Source organism: Anthonomus grandis, chromosome 2, assembly GCF_022605725.1.
Source record: "Anthonomus grandis grandis chromosome 2, icAntGran1.3, whole genome shotgun sequence".
Classification (NCBI taxonomy): Eukaryota; Metazoa; Arthropoda; class Insecta; order Coleoptera; family Curculionidae; genus Anthonomus; species Anthonomus grandis.
The window spans coordinates 33,161,251-33,177,801 of NC_065547.1; the positions used below are offsets into that span (position 1 = coordinate 33,161,251).

General features: G+C 32.6%; 1 protein-coding gene across 2 annotated transcripts in view; it reads right to left on the bottom strand.

Annotated features, from left to right (window-relative positions):
* The window catches only part of LOC126750629 (transcription factor kayak), a 162,622-nt gene that overhangs the window by 80,531 nt on the left and 65,540 nt on the right, over positions 1–16,551 (bottom strand). Inside the window, exon 1 of one of the 2 annotated variants that reach the window (XM_050460282.1) lies at positions 14,283–14,516. The exons of the other annotated variant lie outside the window; for it this stretch is intronic. Coding sequence (XP_050316239.1) covers positions 14,283–14,384 — 102 coding nt within the window. The 5' untranslated portion in view covers positions 14,385–14,516. Of the gene's footprint in view, positions 1–14,282; positions 14,517–16,551 lie in introns of those variants that run through there. 2 annotated transcript variants of the gene reach the window in all.

Here is a 16,551-nt window from a genome sequence, read left to right on the forward strand (position 1 = left end):
ATTAGTAATATTGATACTGAGTTGATTGATTGCTTTTTAACTATTTGGCGACCTTTACTTTATTATACAGGGTGTTTCATTAATATTGCAAAAAAATTCAGAGGGAGTTTCCTTGCTTAAAAATATTAAAAAAAGTCCTTATTAACCTATGTCCGCAAATGCTTAATTTCTAAGATACACAGGGGGTTTTTTGATATGGTAAATTCAAATTAAAAGTAAGAAGGGTTGGCACTTGTAGAGGGCGCTACATACACGGTTTTTTATACTTTAAAAGGGTCATATCTTTTTTATGGTTGCTTAAATTATTTTTTTTTATAAAAAAGAAGATTTATCTATTATTTTTACGGAAAAAAGGTATCTTGGTCGAAGTTGCTACAAGCCACCGTTTTCGAGATATTTAGACTTAACATAATGAATGCATTACATTTTAAATTCACAATAATTGTTTTATTTTTATTTTGTGATATTCCTTTAAAAAATGTAAATAATAAATGTAAAAGGAATGCTGTGTATAACAAATTCCTCAAGGCAACAGAAATACAAAAAAAAATGTATGAAAAGGCCTGTAACGTATATACATTTAGTACCCATTTATCCATTATACCGAACGGGTTTAATAATTTTTTGCAATGGTTTACACAAATAGTGAGATATGCGTATGCATTTTGCTTATTATATATATGGTTCGGCCAACGGCAATTCATTAGCAGCCAGGCGTCTTTATGAGGAGAAATATCCTAATCGTACTATCCCGCATCATACGATATTTGCCCGTCTCCATCGACGCCTTTGTGACACTGGAAGTTTTCAACAACAAACTACTGGTATCATGAGACTGCGCACAGCAGCAACTCCACAAGTAGAAGAAAATATGGTTCACAAAATTGAGAAAAATCCTGGAACAAGCACTAGAAAGATTGCTTTAAACTTAAATGTAAGTCCTTCTTCGGTTTTCAGAATTTTAAAGAATTACTTTCTATACCCTTATCATGTCCAGCGGGTACAAGCACTATTACCGACTGATTTTGACTAAATTTTTGCCATTGGATGCAACAAAAAATTGGTTAAAACTCCCAGTTTTTAAGACAAATATTACTCACGGATGAAGCAAATTTTTCCAGAGAAGCCATAATGAACTTTCACAATAATCACCTATGGGCGAATGAGAATCCACATGCGATTTTAGAAGGCCGTCATCAACATCAATTTTCTCTTAACGTATGGGTTGGAATTGTTGCAGACCATTTGAAAGGCCCGTTCTTTTTGCCATTGAGGCTTACTGGAGAAGTTTGTCATCATTTCCTCGAACACGAATTGCCCATACTTTTCGAGATGTTCCATTGCAGTTAAGATTGCAAATGTACTCCACCTCATTTCAGTTTAGTTGCACGTGAATATTTGAACACAGTGTATGCAAATCGTTGGATAGGCCGAGGAGGAACTGAACCTTCCAGATCTCCAGACCTTAATTCCTTGGACTTTTTCCTTTGTGGTGACCTTAAACATTTGGTTTATACAACCCCAGTAGATACTGTGGAAGAATTACGAAATCGCATTATCGCATCCGGTGAAACAATTTTAAACACACACCCGGAACATTTGAACGAGTTTGCCAATTGATGCGTCGTCGAATACTACATTATATCTACATTACCATTGAATTCTTTTGCTAAAAATTAATTTTTTTGAAATGCGATTTAGGCTTTACTATTGAATTTTTTGTGAGTTAAATTATTTAAAAATCAATGGTACTCAGGGGAAATAAGTACCATGTCGATAAGTTTATTTTAATTTTTTTTCAAAAGTTCAGCGTTAGTAATTTTGAAATTCTGACTTTACTATTGACTTTTACTAATTTCTTCAGCAAAATTACCTGCAAATGAGTACCATGAGTATCGATAGTGTAAAACCTATTTTATTAGATTATTCTTTTCTTATTTTCAATTTTAATATATGCGTTTGCCTTTTAAAACCAAACTCTTTTAATCTATATTTATTATATGTCAATAGATGCTATAATAAATAAATAACTTTATATATTTAATAAACTGTATATGGCTAAAGCTCTTTAATAATTGGTTCAGAGGATACACAAAAAAGGTTAATGAGTGAAGCAGTCAGAAAGTAAAGTGTGAAAGAGGTGCCACTAGTAGGTGACATGAGGGTGTTGAATTTAATAATAGTGAATATGAGAGAAATAGTTGATCTTTAAAAGTATGACCATTATGAGTAAGTTGTACAGATCTGTTTTATATTGCGCACTTTTGGTGCCCGCACAATTAGGTGTGAAAGCCTCTGTTCAATACCTGGGGCTCGATTGACACAAATAAACATGAGGTTATACTAGAAATATATCCTCTAATTTGTTGAGACGCTTACTGTTTAGTGCCAGTGGAGCGTCTGGGGAAGCCCTTACTACTTTAGGTGACACTAGCTAGTCATCAAACAAAGAGACATCCTATTGCCGTATATCTAAATATTGGGATGTAACATTGTGTTACTTGATGTAAACTGAGATACTGCAAGGGGAGCCGAGGTTCACCGAGGAGTATATTTTAATATTCCAAAAGTTGACAGAACAGTAATTGTTTGTGCTGTTTTTATATGATGTACGAGTTTTTGTCCGATATAAGATGAGGAAACTGTCGACACCGATTGGCTTAGGGCAACTTTGACAGGTAATAAACCAAATTTTAAATCTTATTTTACAATAGGTTTACTTCAGTTTAAAAAAAAGACTTTTATATTACTACCAAATTTATTAGGTAAAGTCATCTGAAAATGAATGTTTATTTACAATGTTTTTAACTACTATCCACGTATTCAGTTGCGTTCATTTTATGCATCTTATTGGTTGATTTATCAAAGACGCAAAAAAATGCCACACCCAAATCTAAATAATTGAAATAAACCGGGAAAAAATGTCCCAATCGCGTGACTAATGCCAGATATCTGTTGTTCTCTCTCGGTTAAACAGCTGCTGCCCGCGCGATAAAATTGTTTTATATGAAAAATTTGTTATTGTACAACCGGTCTCAGACGATAACAATAATTGTTATTACAGTCGTTAAACAAAGAAAAGAACGTTTTTAGTTACGAGATAAAATGTTAAACAATAAAAATTGTTTTGGTGCTTGCCTTTGTTTGACCAAACTTTTATCACTTTTCGGTATTTACCGTACATTCTACCAATAACCGCTTTAATGGTCACGTAAAAAAAACCATTTTTAACCCCTTTTAAAAATAATTAAAAAAATGTCCGGTTCAAAGGACCAAAGCATCAAAAGCACCTTTTTATCTCAGTTTGTTATCGTTTGAAGGACAAACAAGGCAACAAATTGCGTTTTAAGGATTCTCCGGTGCATTCACCATTCAGTTGGGGAGTTTTTTGACGATTCCTTATCTTTGATCCATTAAAGGCGGTCGTTCTTATGAAATCATTCACAAGTTTTATAGATTTTCCGGTGCCTTCACCATTCCGTAAAGCTCGATTTCTCTCAGGTTGTTCCTGTGTAAAAAATTTATCTAAAGTCATGGATGGGTTATTAAAGGCAATTTATCATGAATAGTGTTTTGGCCAAATGAATTAACGTTTTTCGGAAGTTAATTAATTGTTTAATTTCTGGTTTAAATAGTAATTACTGGGATTTTGGTAGCAGATCGTATACTTATTCGTTGTTTTGTTTTTGTTTATTTATATAACATTGTTACAAATTAATTTTTTTAATTAATTAAAGTGAATTTTTAATTTGGGAAGGAAGTTGATGATAGTAACAATCTGACTTCAATCATTCATTCATCAAGAATCACTGGAATTGTGAAAAAAATTTTCCTTAAAAAACAGGACCATGTCTATAGGTTTATTTTGATTGTTGAGAAATTTGTAATTTTGAGAATATGGTCTAAGTTTGACGTTATCATTGATTTTGTGTGGAAAAATTAGATAAAGAAGAATTATATGTCAATAAGTTTATTTTAATTTTTAGGAAATTTGTAATTTTGAGAGTATGGTTTCTGATATTAAAAATCTGACCTAATCATTGGAAATACCATGTCGATAGCTTAATGTTAATCTTTCAGAAAATGTTACAATTTTGAAAAATCTTAAATTCCGCGTCCACGTTAGTTTTATTTAATATGCTCTTGTTTTATGTTTTTATTAGGTAGAGAAGTTTGACAATCAGGGAAAACTAAAAATTAATAATTCGGCTCGAAGGACCAGATATATTCAGTTTTTTATGTTTATCTAAAGGCAAGCACATGATGGTAAGTTTCTCGTAATTTTGCTGCCAAAATTATGTTATTTTGAGAGTAGAATTGATGATTCTAAAAATCTGATTTGATCATGAGATTCATTGGAAAAAAGTAGCTAAAAAAGTGTGCCATGACAATACATTTATGTTGACTCTTAAGTTGTTGTTTCAATACTGGAAACAAGGTTGATAGTATATAAATTGATCATTGATTTTGTTGGAGGAATAAATTAACACATATCAACAATTTTTGAGGATATCAAAGGATCTCGCAAAAACGTTGATGATATCACAAAGCAAACATGATCATTGGATTTCTTATAAATAAATACGATGTTAAAAAAAATGTAAAATATTGTACACATAGTTTGATCCGTCAAAAAACTTAATAGATTGAACGCATTTTCATAAAGGTTTCACTCTGATATACAGAAGTCCCTACAGATTTTTACAATTTTTTTGTAAGTAACTCATTCAGAAATAATTAATTATACTTAAATTAATTCAACATACAAATAACAAATCTACTGAATCAACTTAATTTTGTTATACTCATGACTTGTTTAACAAATTTTTGTTTACGGATCCAATGGTAAGTTAAGGTTTATTGTAATTGCAAATTGCAACGGTTCTCCCAAATTTTGAAACTTTATTAAATACACAACAACACGATAGTATTTGACAGCAATTTTTTTTCATAAATTCAATCATCAACCCAGTTTTTCCATAGCCTCAACTGTTCTCCCCCAAACACCCACCATCCTCTTGGAAATCAACTTAAACCCTTCAGCAATTCTCACAGAACGCTTTTTGACCGTTCAATTAACGACGTAAACAGGTTCAAATTGCCTCAATTCAGGCCGTTCGTTTGATCCGGACCTAACCGGATTATAAATAGCCCTCCTCGTTAATTTTTTAATTGGCTTTTTATCTTTCTCGCCCACATAATTCCGACTTAACTAATCCCAATTTGCAGTTGCACACGACGATTATTTATTTACGAGTAAAATAACGACGATTTTTATTGACCCATCCATCATCAATCGTATAGATTGAACACGGTGATGACCCCTTAAGCTATTGTATGTTAAACATGATATTGTTATTTTGTTTACGGATGTTGAAGCGGGAATAATACATACACACACCCCATCTTAACATCAATACATTAATTTTATAAACCTTTGATATCGGTATGGCGGATATAAATAATGGGGTTTCCTTGGTGTACTTTTTGGCGCGCCTATGGTGGCTACGTCTCCGAATTCCTCTCATTGGTTAAACGATTGCCGCTGATATGGAGATGGGTGTGTATAAAGCGGTCAGTGGCGTATCAGTTCAAAAGAAAATGACATTTTTTAATGTGCAATAAAATATGTATTTGTTATCCTATGGAACTAAAATTTAAATTTGCCCATGTCAAGTGAAAATACACCGAACGACGTGGAACTATTCTTCAGATATTTTTTTCTCAAAAATTCAATGATAAAGTCAGATTTGAATAATAAATAAATAATGCCTTTTTTATGCCAAAATGTACATATGCATAGTCTAATCAACTTAACCTATAATTACAAGAATAAAAAATATACTAATTTACATAGATAGCAATTATGAAAACAAACATATAATATGAAAACCATGAAATTTATTTTAAGTTGGAAAACGAGCAACGATAAACAAAACAAAATATACACAAATTTTCCATTTAAATTTTAAGGAGACTTTTTGTAACGTGACGAAGTGTGATTTTGATTTTATTTTAAGTGTAAAGCCAACAGTAGACATGCACTTAAGCGAATTCGGAACTTATATTTTGACGTATATTTTCGTAAGTTAAAAATAAATGTACAGCTTTAATTTTGAAGTTTCTGCAAACAATGCAGATTGTTTCTATTTAAACATGGAATATAGACAATATTGCAGTAGCTCATAAGGGGAAGTATCTATTGTGTACAACGGTTTGATTGGATTAGATTGGTTTGTTTGATTTAGATGGTTGGTAATAATCAACATTTAACAACTGAAAAAAATTTTATTAAAAATGTCTTAATACAAAATAATTATCTTAAAGAATTTTTGGCAAATTGCTTTAAAGACTTTGATAATCCGCGTATAAAATTGAATAAACCAATTTTAACCACAAATCTTATTGTACCATTTATTTGAAGGTAATCCGATAAGATCAAAAGAATTGCTAAAAACTTAAACATTACAACTTTTTTTAAATCGCAAAACACATTACGATATTTGCTAAGAAAATCTAAACTTTTCAATGAAAATGAATTTAATAAACGAATATATAAAATTCCTTGTACTTGTGGTAAATTTTACATAAGTGAAACCTGTAGACCATTACCAAAAAGTCAAAAATCAAAAATTACATGCATTTGACAATAACCAGAGAATAAACTAGACTGCTTTCAAAACTTCTGAAGAACTAATGACTGAACCAATTTCAATATTACGTAAATTAAAGGAAAGTGCGTTTATAATGTTAGATGAAAATAAGTGCATAGCTACTTGTTCGATTGATTTTAATGATACATGGATTCCTTTGTTAAAGAGAAAAGTTGTAGAGGGCATTCGCAAAATGAATTGATAATTTGAAATATATTTTATTCATATATTTTCTAGCAATAAATTACATTAGGATCACACCCCTTTATTTTTAAAAGAAGTAACCTTTGAATTATTTGTTACTCTTCAAAACAGTATACCAAAATCAATCAATCGTCAAGTTATAAATAAAGTATTCTAACTATTTTCGAATTAGGAACCAGATTAAAAAAAAAGGGCAGGCGGGAGTTGAAAAAAGATAAGTATATTTTTTTTGTTTAATTTAATTTCATTTTATTTATCTTGATGACGGTAGTAGATAAAACTACCGAAATCTTGGTTCAATTTAGGTATTTTTACTAAATAAATAGGTTTTTTGGTTCTAGTCGACTTTAGATATCTCCGATTTTTACCATTTTTGAATATGAGATAGTATAGTAGTAGGATATAAACCAGTTTTTGAAAATTCGCTGCAAGTGATTCACGGCTTGATGGTAATGAGACTGAACTATGAGCCTGTGTTCAGACTTCAACTATGCCAGTTTAACTTTTTTAATTTTTTTGCAATTGAGAATTGTCTGTTTTGGAAAAATTATTTAATTGTAATGAAATTATGCACAAAAAATTACCAAAAAGAGGCAAAGGTTTATATTACATTACAAAAAATTGTTTTTAACTTTCCTTGTAACTAATTCCCTTAATTTCGTCTAAAAAAACATACCAAAAACACCCATAATGTATTATTTATTATTTTGGTACTTTTTAGATTTCGGTCCGAATTCAAAACAATACGAAATATGAAATATTTTATTTAAAATTAAGTCTAAAGAAAATTTATTTTTTGTATAAATAACAAAAATAAAATTACGTTTCCTTCATTATTTTTTTTATTGACGTTTGACATAACGCCGCGAGATGACAGCGTTGCCATACATGTTCTTTGTATACACAATTTCTTATTTCTTCCATATGATTTTTTTTAGTGTTTTGGACTCTGGTTCAATTGGATTTGGTTGCGTTAGATAAAAGTGAGCACTCATTGGGCATTTTTCAGCGCTGGGTGTTAGCTTGTGTACAAATAGTTAAACCCGTTCACTATTATAATCTGAAAAAACTGCTATGATTTTGGCACATTTAGGATTTTAGCATTAGATGTATTCCGTGTTTTCTCTTTTTATATAGGATATGCTTTTTAGACGTGCTTGTTTCTTATTACGTTGAGCTTTAGCGTAATAATTATGTTTATTATAGAAAATACACACAATTTGGCAACTGCGAGTTCGTATGTCAAAAGTTTGACAATGTAATTATCAATAGCAACGAGTTTCGATCATCAAATAGACTAGAGTAGACCTTTTTTTTGGCATATTTTAAAGGAATTAAATATTATTTTTTAACATCCTATGTGAATAATCCGAATTTTTTTTTCTTTTAATCTATTTTTTTCAAAGTACTCTTTCTGCTTAAATTTTAAAATATTGCAAAATCGGAGATACTTAAAGTCGACCCGGTTTTTTCATTCTTTTCAATTTCACTATTCTTAATAAAGTTAGAGTTCAGAGGTCGATCGATTAAAACTCAGCTCCTGGGTGTATAAGAAAAATCTATTATACTTCAAGTAAATTATTGCAGTTAAGATTTAATGAACAATTCTTACATACATAGAATATAGAACACGGGCAACTCAATTAAAAAAGTAAAAGAAGAAAAAAAAAAATAAGAAGTCACATCACGCTACGCAAAACTCTTCACTGTCAAAAACTTGTATTTAAAAACTCGTCTCGACAATAAAATGCTTTAGCAAGTAAAAGTTTCTTTATATTTTTCCTATAACGTTTTTCACAATTTATTAGCCTTATATAAAGGGGTAGAAGGTTAAAAAGCCTTCTGCCCCCGTACACAAAAGAGGACTTAATCTCCTCACTTTTTGGGATAGGCAGAGGTAAAGAGAAGGTTGTTCGGAGATTGTACTCGAGGACGAGGAGCCAAGCTGATGGCGATATTTTTGTGGATAAGACAGTCTCTAAAATAAAAAGGCATGGCAATGTCAGAACAGAGTGTTTTAAAAATAATGGCCTACAGCGGCTACGAAAGGAAGCTACACACATGTAGCGTATGGCTCTTTTTTGCAAAATAAATAGAGAGCTGAACAAATACTGAGAGCACACACCCCAAAACACAATACCACATCTCAGATGAGACGCAATAAGAGCATGGTAGGCAATTTAGGCCACATCAAGTACCAGAGAATGTGTTATTACTCTAATAGCATAACAGTTGGATGATAACTTATCTATTAAAGAGGAGATATGATTTTTAAATTTTAATTGCTTATCAATCGTCAGACCCAAAAATTTGCATGTTTCAGAAGGGCTTATTGTTTCATTTTACAAAGTGACAGTTCCAAAAATTAAAAGTTCCCTGGAGCACACCCGCATCCATATCCAGATCCGGGATGACATATCATTGAATCGTATCAAAGAATACCCTTTGACAAAACCAGTCGAAAGCAACTCCTCTGAATGCATAGGTTTCTAGCTTCTGCAGCAGTATTCTGTGACTGACACAATTAAACGCCTTAGATAAGTCACAGAACACCGCCGCCGCACTCTCCCCAGCGTTCAACCCCACATACAGACTCTCCAAAAAATTGAAAATAGCATTAGATGTACCCAGTTTCGTCCGGAATCCAAATTGCTGATGGTTAAGACATTATGCCGTTTCACAAATTCCATCATCCTAGTTTTTACCAATCTCTCTACGAGCTTGTCAAGTGTGGGAAGCAGGGCTATGGGTCTGAAAATTGATGGGTCATCAAAGTTTCCACCCAGGCATCTTTAAGTACATGTGGAAAGGACCCACTTGAAAGTGAAACTTTTATCACCTCAGCCAAAGAATCAAGGGTTGGTTGCGGTAGCGCTATTAGGACCTTTAGTGACAGCCCATCCCATCCAGAAGAGTTCTTATTTTTCAATGAGGATAGAGCATCCATTATTTCACTAGAATCTGTTGGTCTAAAGAAAAATGTGTCAGGCACCTTAGGCTTGTTGTGCAAGTATGAGCGCGGATCTCTAACAGACTGAGGCAATAATATTGATAGACCCATAGCAACACCCTGGAAAAAATGATTGAGTGTTTCGGCCGACACCGTGCTATTAGAAACAGAAGGGTTCCCACGTTCACCACGTAAGTCATTAACAAATTTTCCAAGACTCTCTAGACTTATTTCTTGATTGGTTTATTTTACTTGAGTAGTATAAGTTTTTTTGCCAGTTTCACTGTATCGCGGTAAATTTTGCGATATCTATTAAAGTACGATATGAGTCTGGAATTGTCTAGCAACAAGCAATATCAGCGGCAAAACCAAACAACTAATCGCAGGGGTTGGAATATTGACGAATAACTGTTTGTTGCAGAGCGGAGCAGCCGGCTTGGACGTTTTTCGCGCAAAGACCAAATTAAGAAAGAAAGAAAGATAATGTGCTATATTACGTAAGAATAATCTTGTGTACAAGCATCCTACAAGCTAAAAAACAAAACAAAAATACAATTTCAAAAATTGACAAAACAATGAACAAATTTAAACACAAGAAGACAAAACTTTTTGAACATACTTGAATTAAACATAACTAAATAAAACAATCAATTACTAAGTAAAGGTAAACTTGTTGACAAAACTAGAGAAAAAAACTTTCCAACATGTCCAAGGTTAAAACCTATCATTAAAAAAGTCATCCAGGATAATATGCCTTAGCCAATACAAGCGACTTTAATTCTCTTTTAAATTTCTTAACATCCGATATATGTCTAACACATAGAGGAACATGATTGTAATTTTTTTTACTTATGTAAATTAATGAGTTTTTGGTAAGGGAAGACGTAGGAATAGGTAGGGGAACATCATTTACACGACGAGTCAAATGGCCAGTGTCAGAAGCTAGTTTGGGAATTTTGTGAATAAGAGCAGCTGTTTCTAAGATAAAGAGTGAAAAAAGAGTTAGGAGTTTTTCAGAAATGAAGAGGGGTTTGCAAGAATCTCTTAACTTAGCAGAACACAGGTATCTAACTGCTTTTTTTTGAATAACAAAGACAATGTTAAGAAGTCCCTTATTGGTTAAACCCCAAAAAGGCAAGCCATACCGAATATGAGATTCAATAAGTGAAAAGTACACTAAACGTGCAACCACCCCTCCCAGCTCTTGTTTTGCCATTCTTACTGCAAAACATCCAGAAGATAATTTCCCAGCTAAATGTAAAATATGATCTTCAAACCGAAGGCGACCGTCAATGGTAATTCCTAGGAACTTGCAACACTCTTTATTCTGCAAGAGGGAATTTTCGTCAAACATCAGACCCTGAACATCGCACTTAAACCCCATAATAGACGTCTTTAAACACTTACATTAAACACGAGCCTGTTGGAAGCACACCGCCCTGATAAAATCTGAAGGTCTTCAAGGATACAAGTCTTAATATAATCAGAATTTTTGTGGCTCCATAGTATGGTGGTATCATCAGCAAACTGAACCACCTTGCCCTGCAGTTTAAATGAACTCAAGTCATCCACATACAGTAAAAATAACAGTGGTCCCAACACTGAACCCTGGGGAACGGCGCATTTTAGGGATCTAGAGGCTGCCAAACGCTCAGACACTGTAACCTTCTGAGTACGATTTGATAGATAGGACTCAAGCCATCGCAACGCTACGCCCCTAAAACCATATTTATCAAGCTTAGATAACAGTATTCCATGATCCACACAGTCAAATGCTTTGGATAGATCACAAAACACTGCCGCCGATGACTCTCCAGAATTCAAGGACACATAGACGCTCTCCAAAAAGCTAAAAACAGCATCATGAGTCCCTTTACCGGCTTGAAATCCAAACTGATTTGCAGACAAAATGCCATTATGATGTAAAAAGGACAACATTGCTTTTTGCAAGTTTTTCAACTATCTTAGAGAGGGTAGACAAAATAGAAATGGGACGGAAATTACAAGGCTGATTCAAATCTCCACCCTTATGAAGAGGGATAACCACTGCCTCCTTTAAACATGAAGGAAAAATGCCAATATGTAAAGAATTGTTTATGGCAGAAACTAAAGCATTTAAGGCTGAATCAGGCAAAAAGAGTAACAACCTCGAAGATATCCCATCAGCTCCAGATGATTTTTAGGCGTTTTTACTTCGGTAAGATCGACAGGATGAAAGAAAAATGAATGCTCAACCGACACTTGTTGAAGATAGTATAAGGGATCAATGTTACTACGAATACCCTTGAGTAAGATATTAGGTATATCACAATAATAGTCATTTCAAATGTCAGGTCTTAACTCCGGTTCAGATACTTTTCTATGGCAACGTCTAAAATTATTAATAATCGACCAACACTCTCTTTGCCTATTTGATGACATATTTAAGCGATCCCTATAATAATTAGATTTTGCTGCTTTAATTGTCTTTCTGTACAGACTACGGTATTATGTTCGCTAACGTTGGTGCAACGTTCACAAATGCTTGGCGCGCCTGGTCTGGATGCCGCTTAAATTAACTAAACTCTACATAATTTATTAGGCAACCCACCACACGAGAATCCTTAAGCTCCGTTCATACGCTTGCGAATTGCGGATAATGCTTGTATTGGTTGGACGGATTTGCAGGATTTAGAAAGAAACAATTAATAGCATTATGCGCAATTTGAGTTTTGCGATTCCCAAGCTTATAAACTTGGGACTAAGTCTTTGAAAATAAAATAAGAATTTTGTCTTATTTTTTAGACGATAATTTTAAATTATTTTATATTTTTAAAATGTTATAACTAAGTACAACCAAATACATTTTATGTATATTAAATAAAATAGATATTTCAGTTTCTATCCTAATTTTTAAAATATAGGAACAAAAATATAGGAAAAAAAATCGAAAAACAACAATAAAAAATGGTAATTTCAAACTTTGTGTTTAGAGACATGTAGACTAGCTAAAACGTAAAAACGCCTTTCTAAGTATATATAATATATATTAAAAAATATATATTTTTTTTAATAAAAATGTTCAAAACCCAAAAAAATTACAATGCTATTGCATGGTTGCTGTTCAACCTCATATAGACACCTTGACAGTCAGTGTCAGAGCATGGAATTTAGTAAACAACACCACTCAGTAGTTCTTTGGGTGTTGACGCTTTTTGTCTACCGTATAATTGTTTTACTGAATTTTCACATTTGAACGCAATTTTGAAAGTACGTTTCATTTAGAATAATTCTCACCTCTTAAACTTTGGTCCTTGCAAAATGGGGCTCAATGGTCTAATTGATTTATGCTAGTAGTAAGCAACGGTATATCGAGTGAACTATACTTGATTGACACCTCGCATTAAACTTAAAACAATTAAACTGGGTCAGTAAAATAACATAAAAAAAGAAATTCAAAATTGCAAAAAAAATTTAATGAAAATAAACTTATCGTTTTAGTACTATTTTTCAGTCACTTTTTGCTCACAAATTCAATTGTTAAATTAAATTTTCAGTGCCTCCAACCCTGTTCTCAAAAATGTATTTTGTACAAAAATAATATAAAAATGCATGTCACACATATTCCTTGAGAATTAATATAAACCCGTCATGATAAGATTCTTTTCCAGCAACTTCTCTTCCAAAAAACCACTGATGAAGTCAGATGTTTACTATTATTAACCCTGTTTTCATCATTCAATTTTTCTTAAAAATATAAAAATTAATATCGCAAAAATCTTAGAAAATAAAATAAATTCATCGTCATGATACTCTTTTTTAGGTACTGTTTCCTCACAAATCCAATGGTTAAATCAGATTTTTAGTACCATCATCCCTGATATCAAAATTGGATTTTTCTAAAAAATGATAACAAACACTAAAAACTTAAAATAATCTATTGTCATAGTACTTTTTTCAGCTACTTTTACTCAAGAATCAAGTCACATTTAGTTCCATGAATCTTGTTCTCAAAATTAGATTTTTCTCAAAAATAATATAAAAATCAGTATCACAAAAATTCCTTAAAAATGAAAATAAACCCATCATCATGGTACTCTTTTTCAGCTACTTTTTACCCACAAATTCAACGGTCAAATCAAATTTCCATTACCGCCACCCCCGCTCTAAAAACTGCAAAATTTCCCCAAAAAATCCCGTTCTGCCGTCGACTAAAGAAATCTCTAATCCCCAATCAAGGTTATCATATATCTTATTTAACAGTATCATTATCACAGTCTGACGTAAATAATTAAACAAATTTATAAGGAAAAAAAATCGGAGAGAATAAATTATAATTAATCGATGACTCATGGTGGCGTTTAAGCGATAATTGCGTAAGCCCGTTCCCGGGCTACGACGGGCCAATCGGAGCGCGGCAACGTTAAAAATAAACTTTATCTCACTCGAAATGAAAAAAGAAAACAACAAATAAAAAACAATCGAAAATCGCTTACCATTCCGGTTTTCCCGTTAAAAAAATTTTCCGAATACATGGTGGCACTTGGGTCACTACTAAAATCTAAACCGAAGTTCAAGTAAGGCACTAATTGAGACATCCGGAGGGTCAAAGTGTTTTTCACTATTTAAAATATTACAAAAAAAAAAGCAAGAAATATTTTGCAATAATAGTAGCGATATCCTGTTGTAGCGCGCGTGTCTTGAATGAAACAACTGACTGTAGTGGCGAGAGGTTCGCGAGCAACACACGGTTTTAATAAAAAGTAAAAACCACCGTTTAACTGGCGAACGGCGATCAAGGTTGGGATTAGATCTCTCGCTTCCACTCGATTCTAGTGCTATATGAACGTCTTTATCGCACCAGTGACGTCAGAAATGCGTGGAGAAAAGAGTTGGAATAATAATAATGTAAAATTTGTGAGAGTTTTTGCGCTAGTCCAGTGGTAATAGATTAGGTTTTATAGCCTTGTCTAGTGTTTGTTTAAGAAGTACATACATACATAGTGTTCATTTGAAAACTTCCCACCACGGATTTATCGAAAACCACTGTTTAAAAAAAAACGCCGAAATACGTCAAAAGGTTTGTCAAGGGGGACAACTTTCTAACCTAAAATTACTTCACCCTCTGCCCCCCAGGGTCATCCCCTTAAAAATTTTAAATGGCAAGGGGTATCGAGTAATAACTTGTTTTAAAGGTCTTTCGAAGTCTTTTATTTTGACGTTTGATTTTTTTTAAATAGGTCGATTCGTTTTCGAGAAAATTAGAAAAATCTTTTTTTATCTTAATTTGTTCAGATAGAAAACAAAAACATGAAAATATCAGTTTTTGTTTCAATAAGTGTTCAAAATGTTGCCCGTTAGGGTTTGCCAAATCTACAATGCGTTTATAATTTAAAACGGAAACTACCAACATAAACAGCAATTCCGAAGATTAGACCTGGAAAAAACTAAATAACAACCTGAATTTTTTTCCGCATCCTTTTCATCAACACAGATAAAGTCGAAATTATACCCATTTGTAGTTACGTCATCCAGGTGAGGAAAAACGTATGGCGTAGATATTTTTGCCAATCAATATTAGGTTAGAAACTTTACCATCGCCTTCAGAAATTAATAGTCTGCTATGTATTTTATACGTTCAGAAATTAACAAATGATTTATTTTAGCAGCATATTATTATATTTTTATATTCGTGTATATACTTTCATTCCCAAACAATTTTTAAAAATCTTATAGTATTTATTGTATTATTAACAAACTTAACAATTAACAAATATTATTATAATTAATCATAAATAATGGGACATAAACAACAAGTCCGAAACGGAATTGCACTTCAAATTGAGAATGTGATAGAGCGAGCCGCAGATGCAACAAAATTGAGCACAACAACGATTGCAAATATAATGAAGAATGGGATAAAATCAGATCAGGATTACGCTGCTCATATATTTTCCAAGCAAAAGACCGCAAAAACCAAATCTACAACATATTTGAAAAGTAGAATTCGACACGAGCAGTAGACGTAACAAAACCGAGCTTACAAAAATTGTGAATAATGGTATAAAATTATTTTAACTCACTGGGAAAAATTTAAATACTGACAATTTAATTTACTTGTTCATGAACAAAAATGCTGCCTGAAGGAATATGTTAACACATTAAAATGAAAATACCATTCCAAAAAATAAAACATACAAACTCAAAAAAAACACGCCATATTGCATTACCAAGTTAATGAAATTGCAACGATATGATTGAATACTTAAACGACGATCATGAAATAAAATTTGCTAGAACAAAAAAAGCTTAATCAATCTCGTCAGTATTGTCAGAGTCAGAACTGAAATCAGAGATATTGTCTTCGTCATCGTCGTCTTCGTCAGTCGTAATCACAAGTGGCAGAATGTCATAGGCATCACACACTTGTATTGCCTCCCAAGCCTTTTTAATTACCTTTTCTGTATGAAAAACATATTTTTGCCAATGATCTATAGAAATTTCGTTTATTACCCTTTCCCATGTAGTCAGAACTTCTGAAGGTGACCCCTTAAAATTGGAAATATATTGATCATATTTTCGTTTACATTCCGACCATACCATTTCAATTCCATTAAACTGGCAATGATATGATGGCAGTCGCAAAATTTTGTGACCTAAAGGTTTAACATATTCATCAAGGAAGTACTTTTTTTCACTAGGGCAGTTTCTGCGTGCATTAATCCATTTTTGATCCTTCATGGCTTTTTCTGGAAAGCCAATATT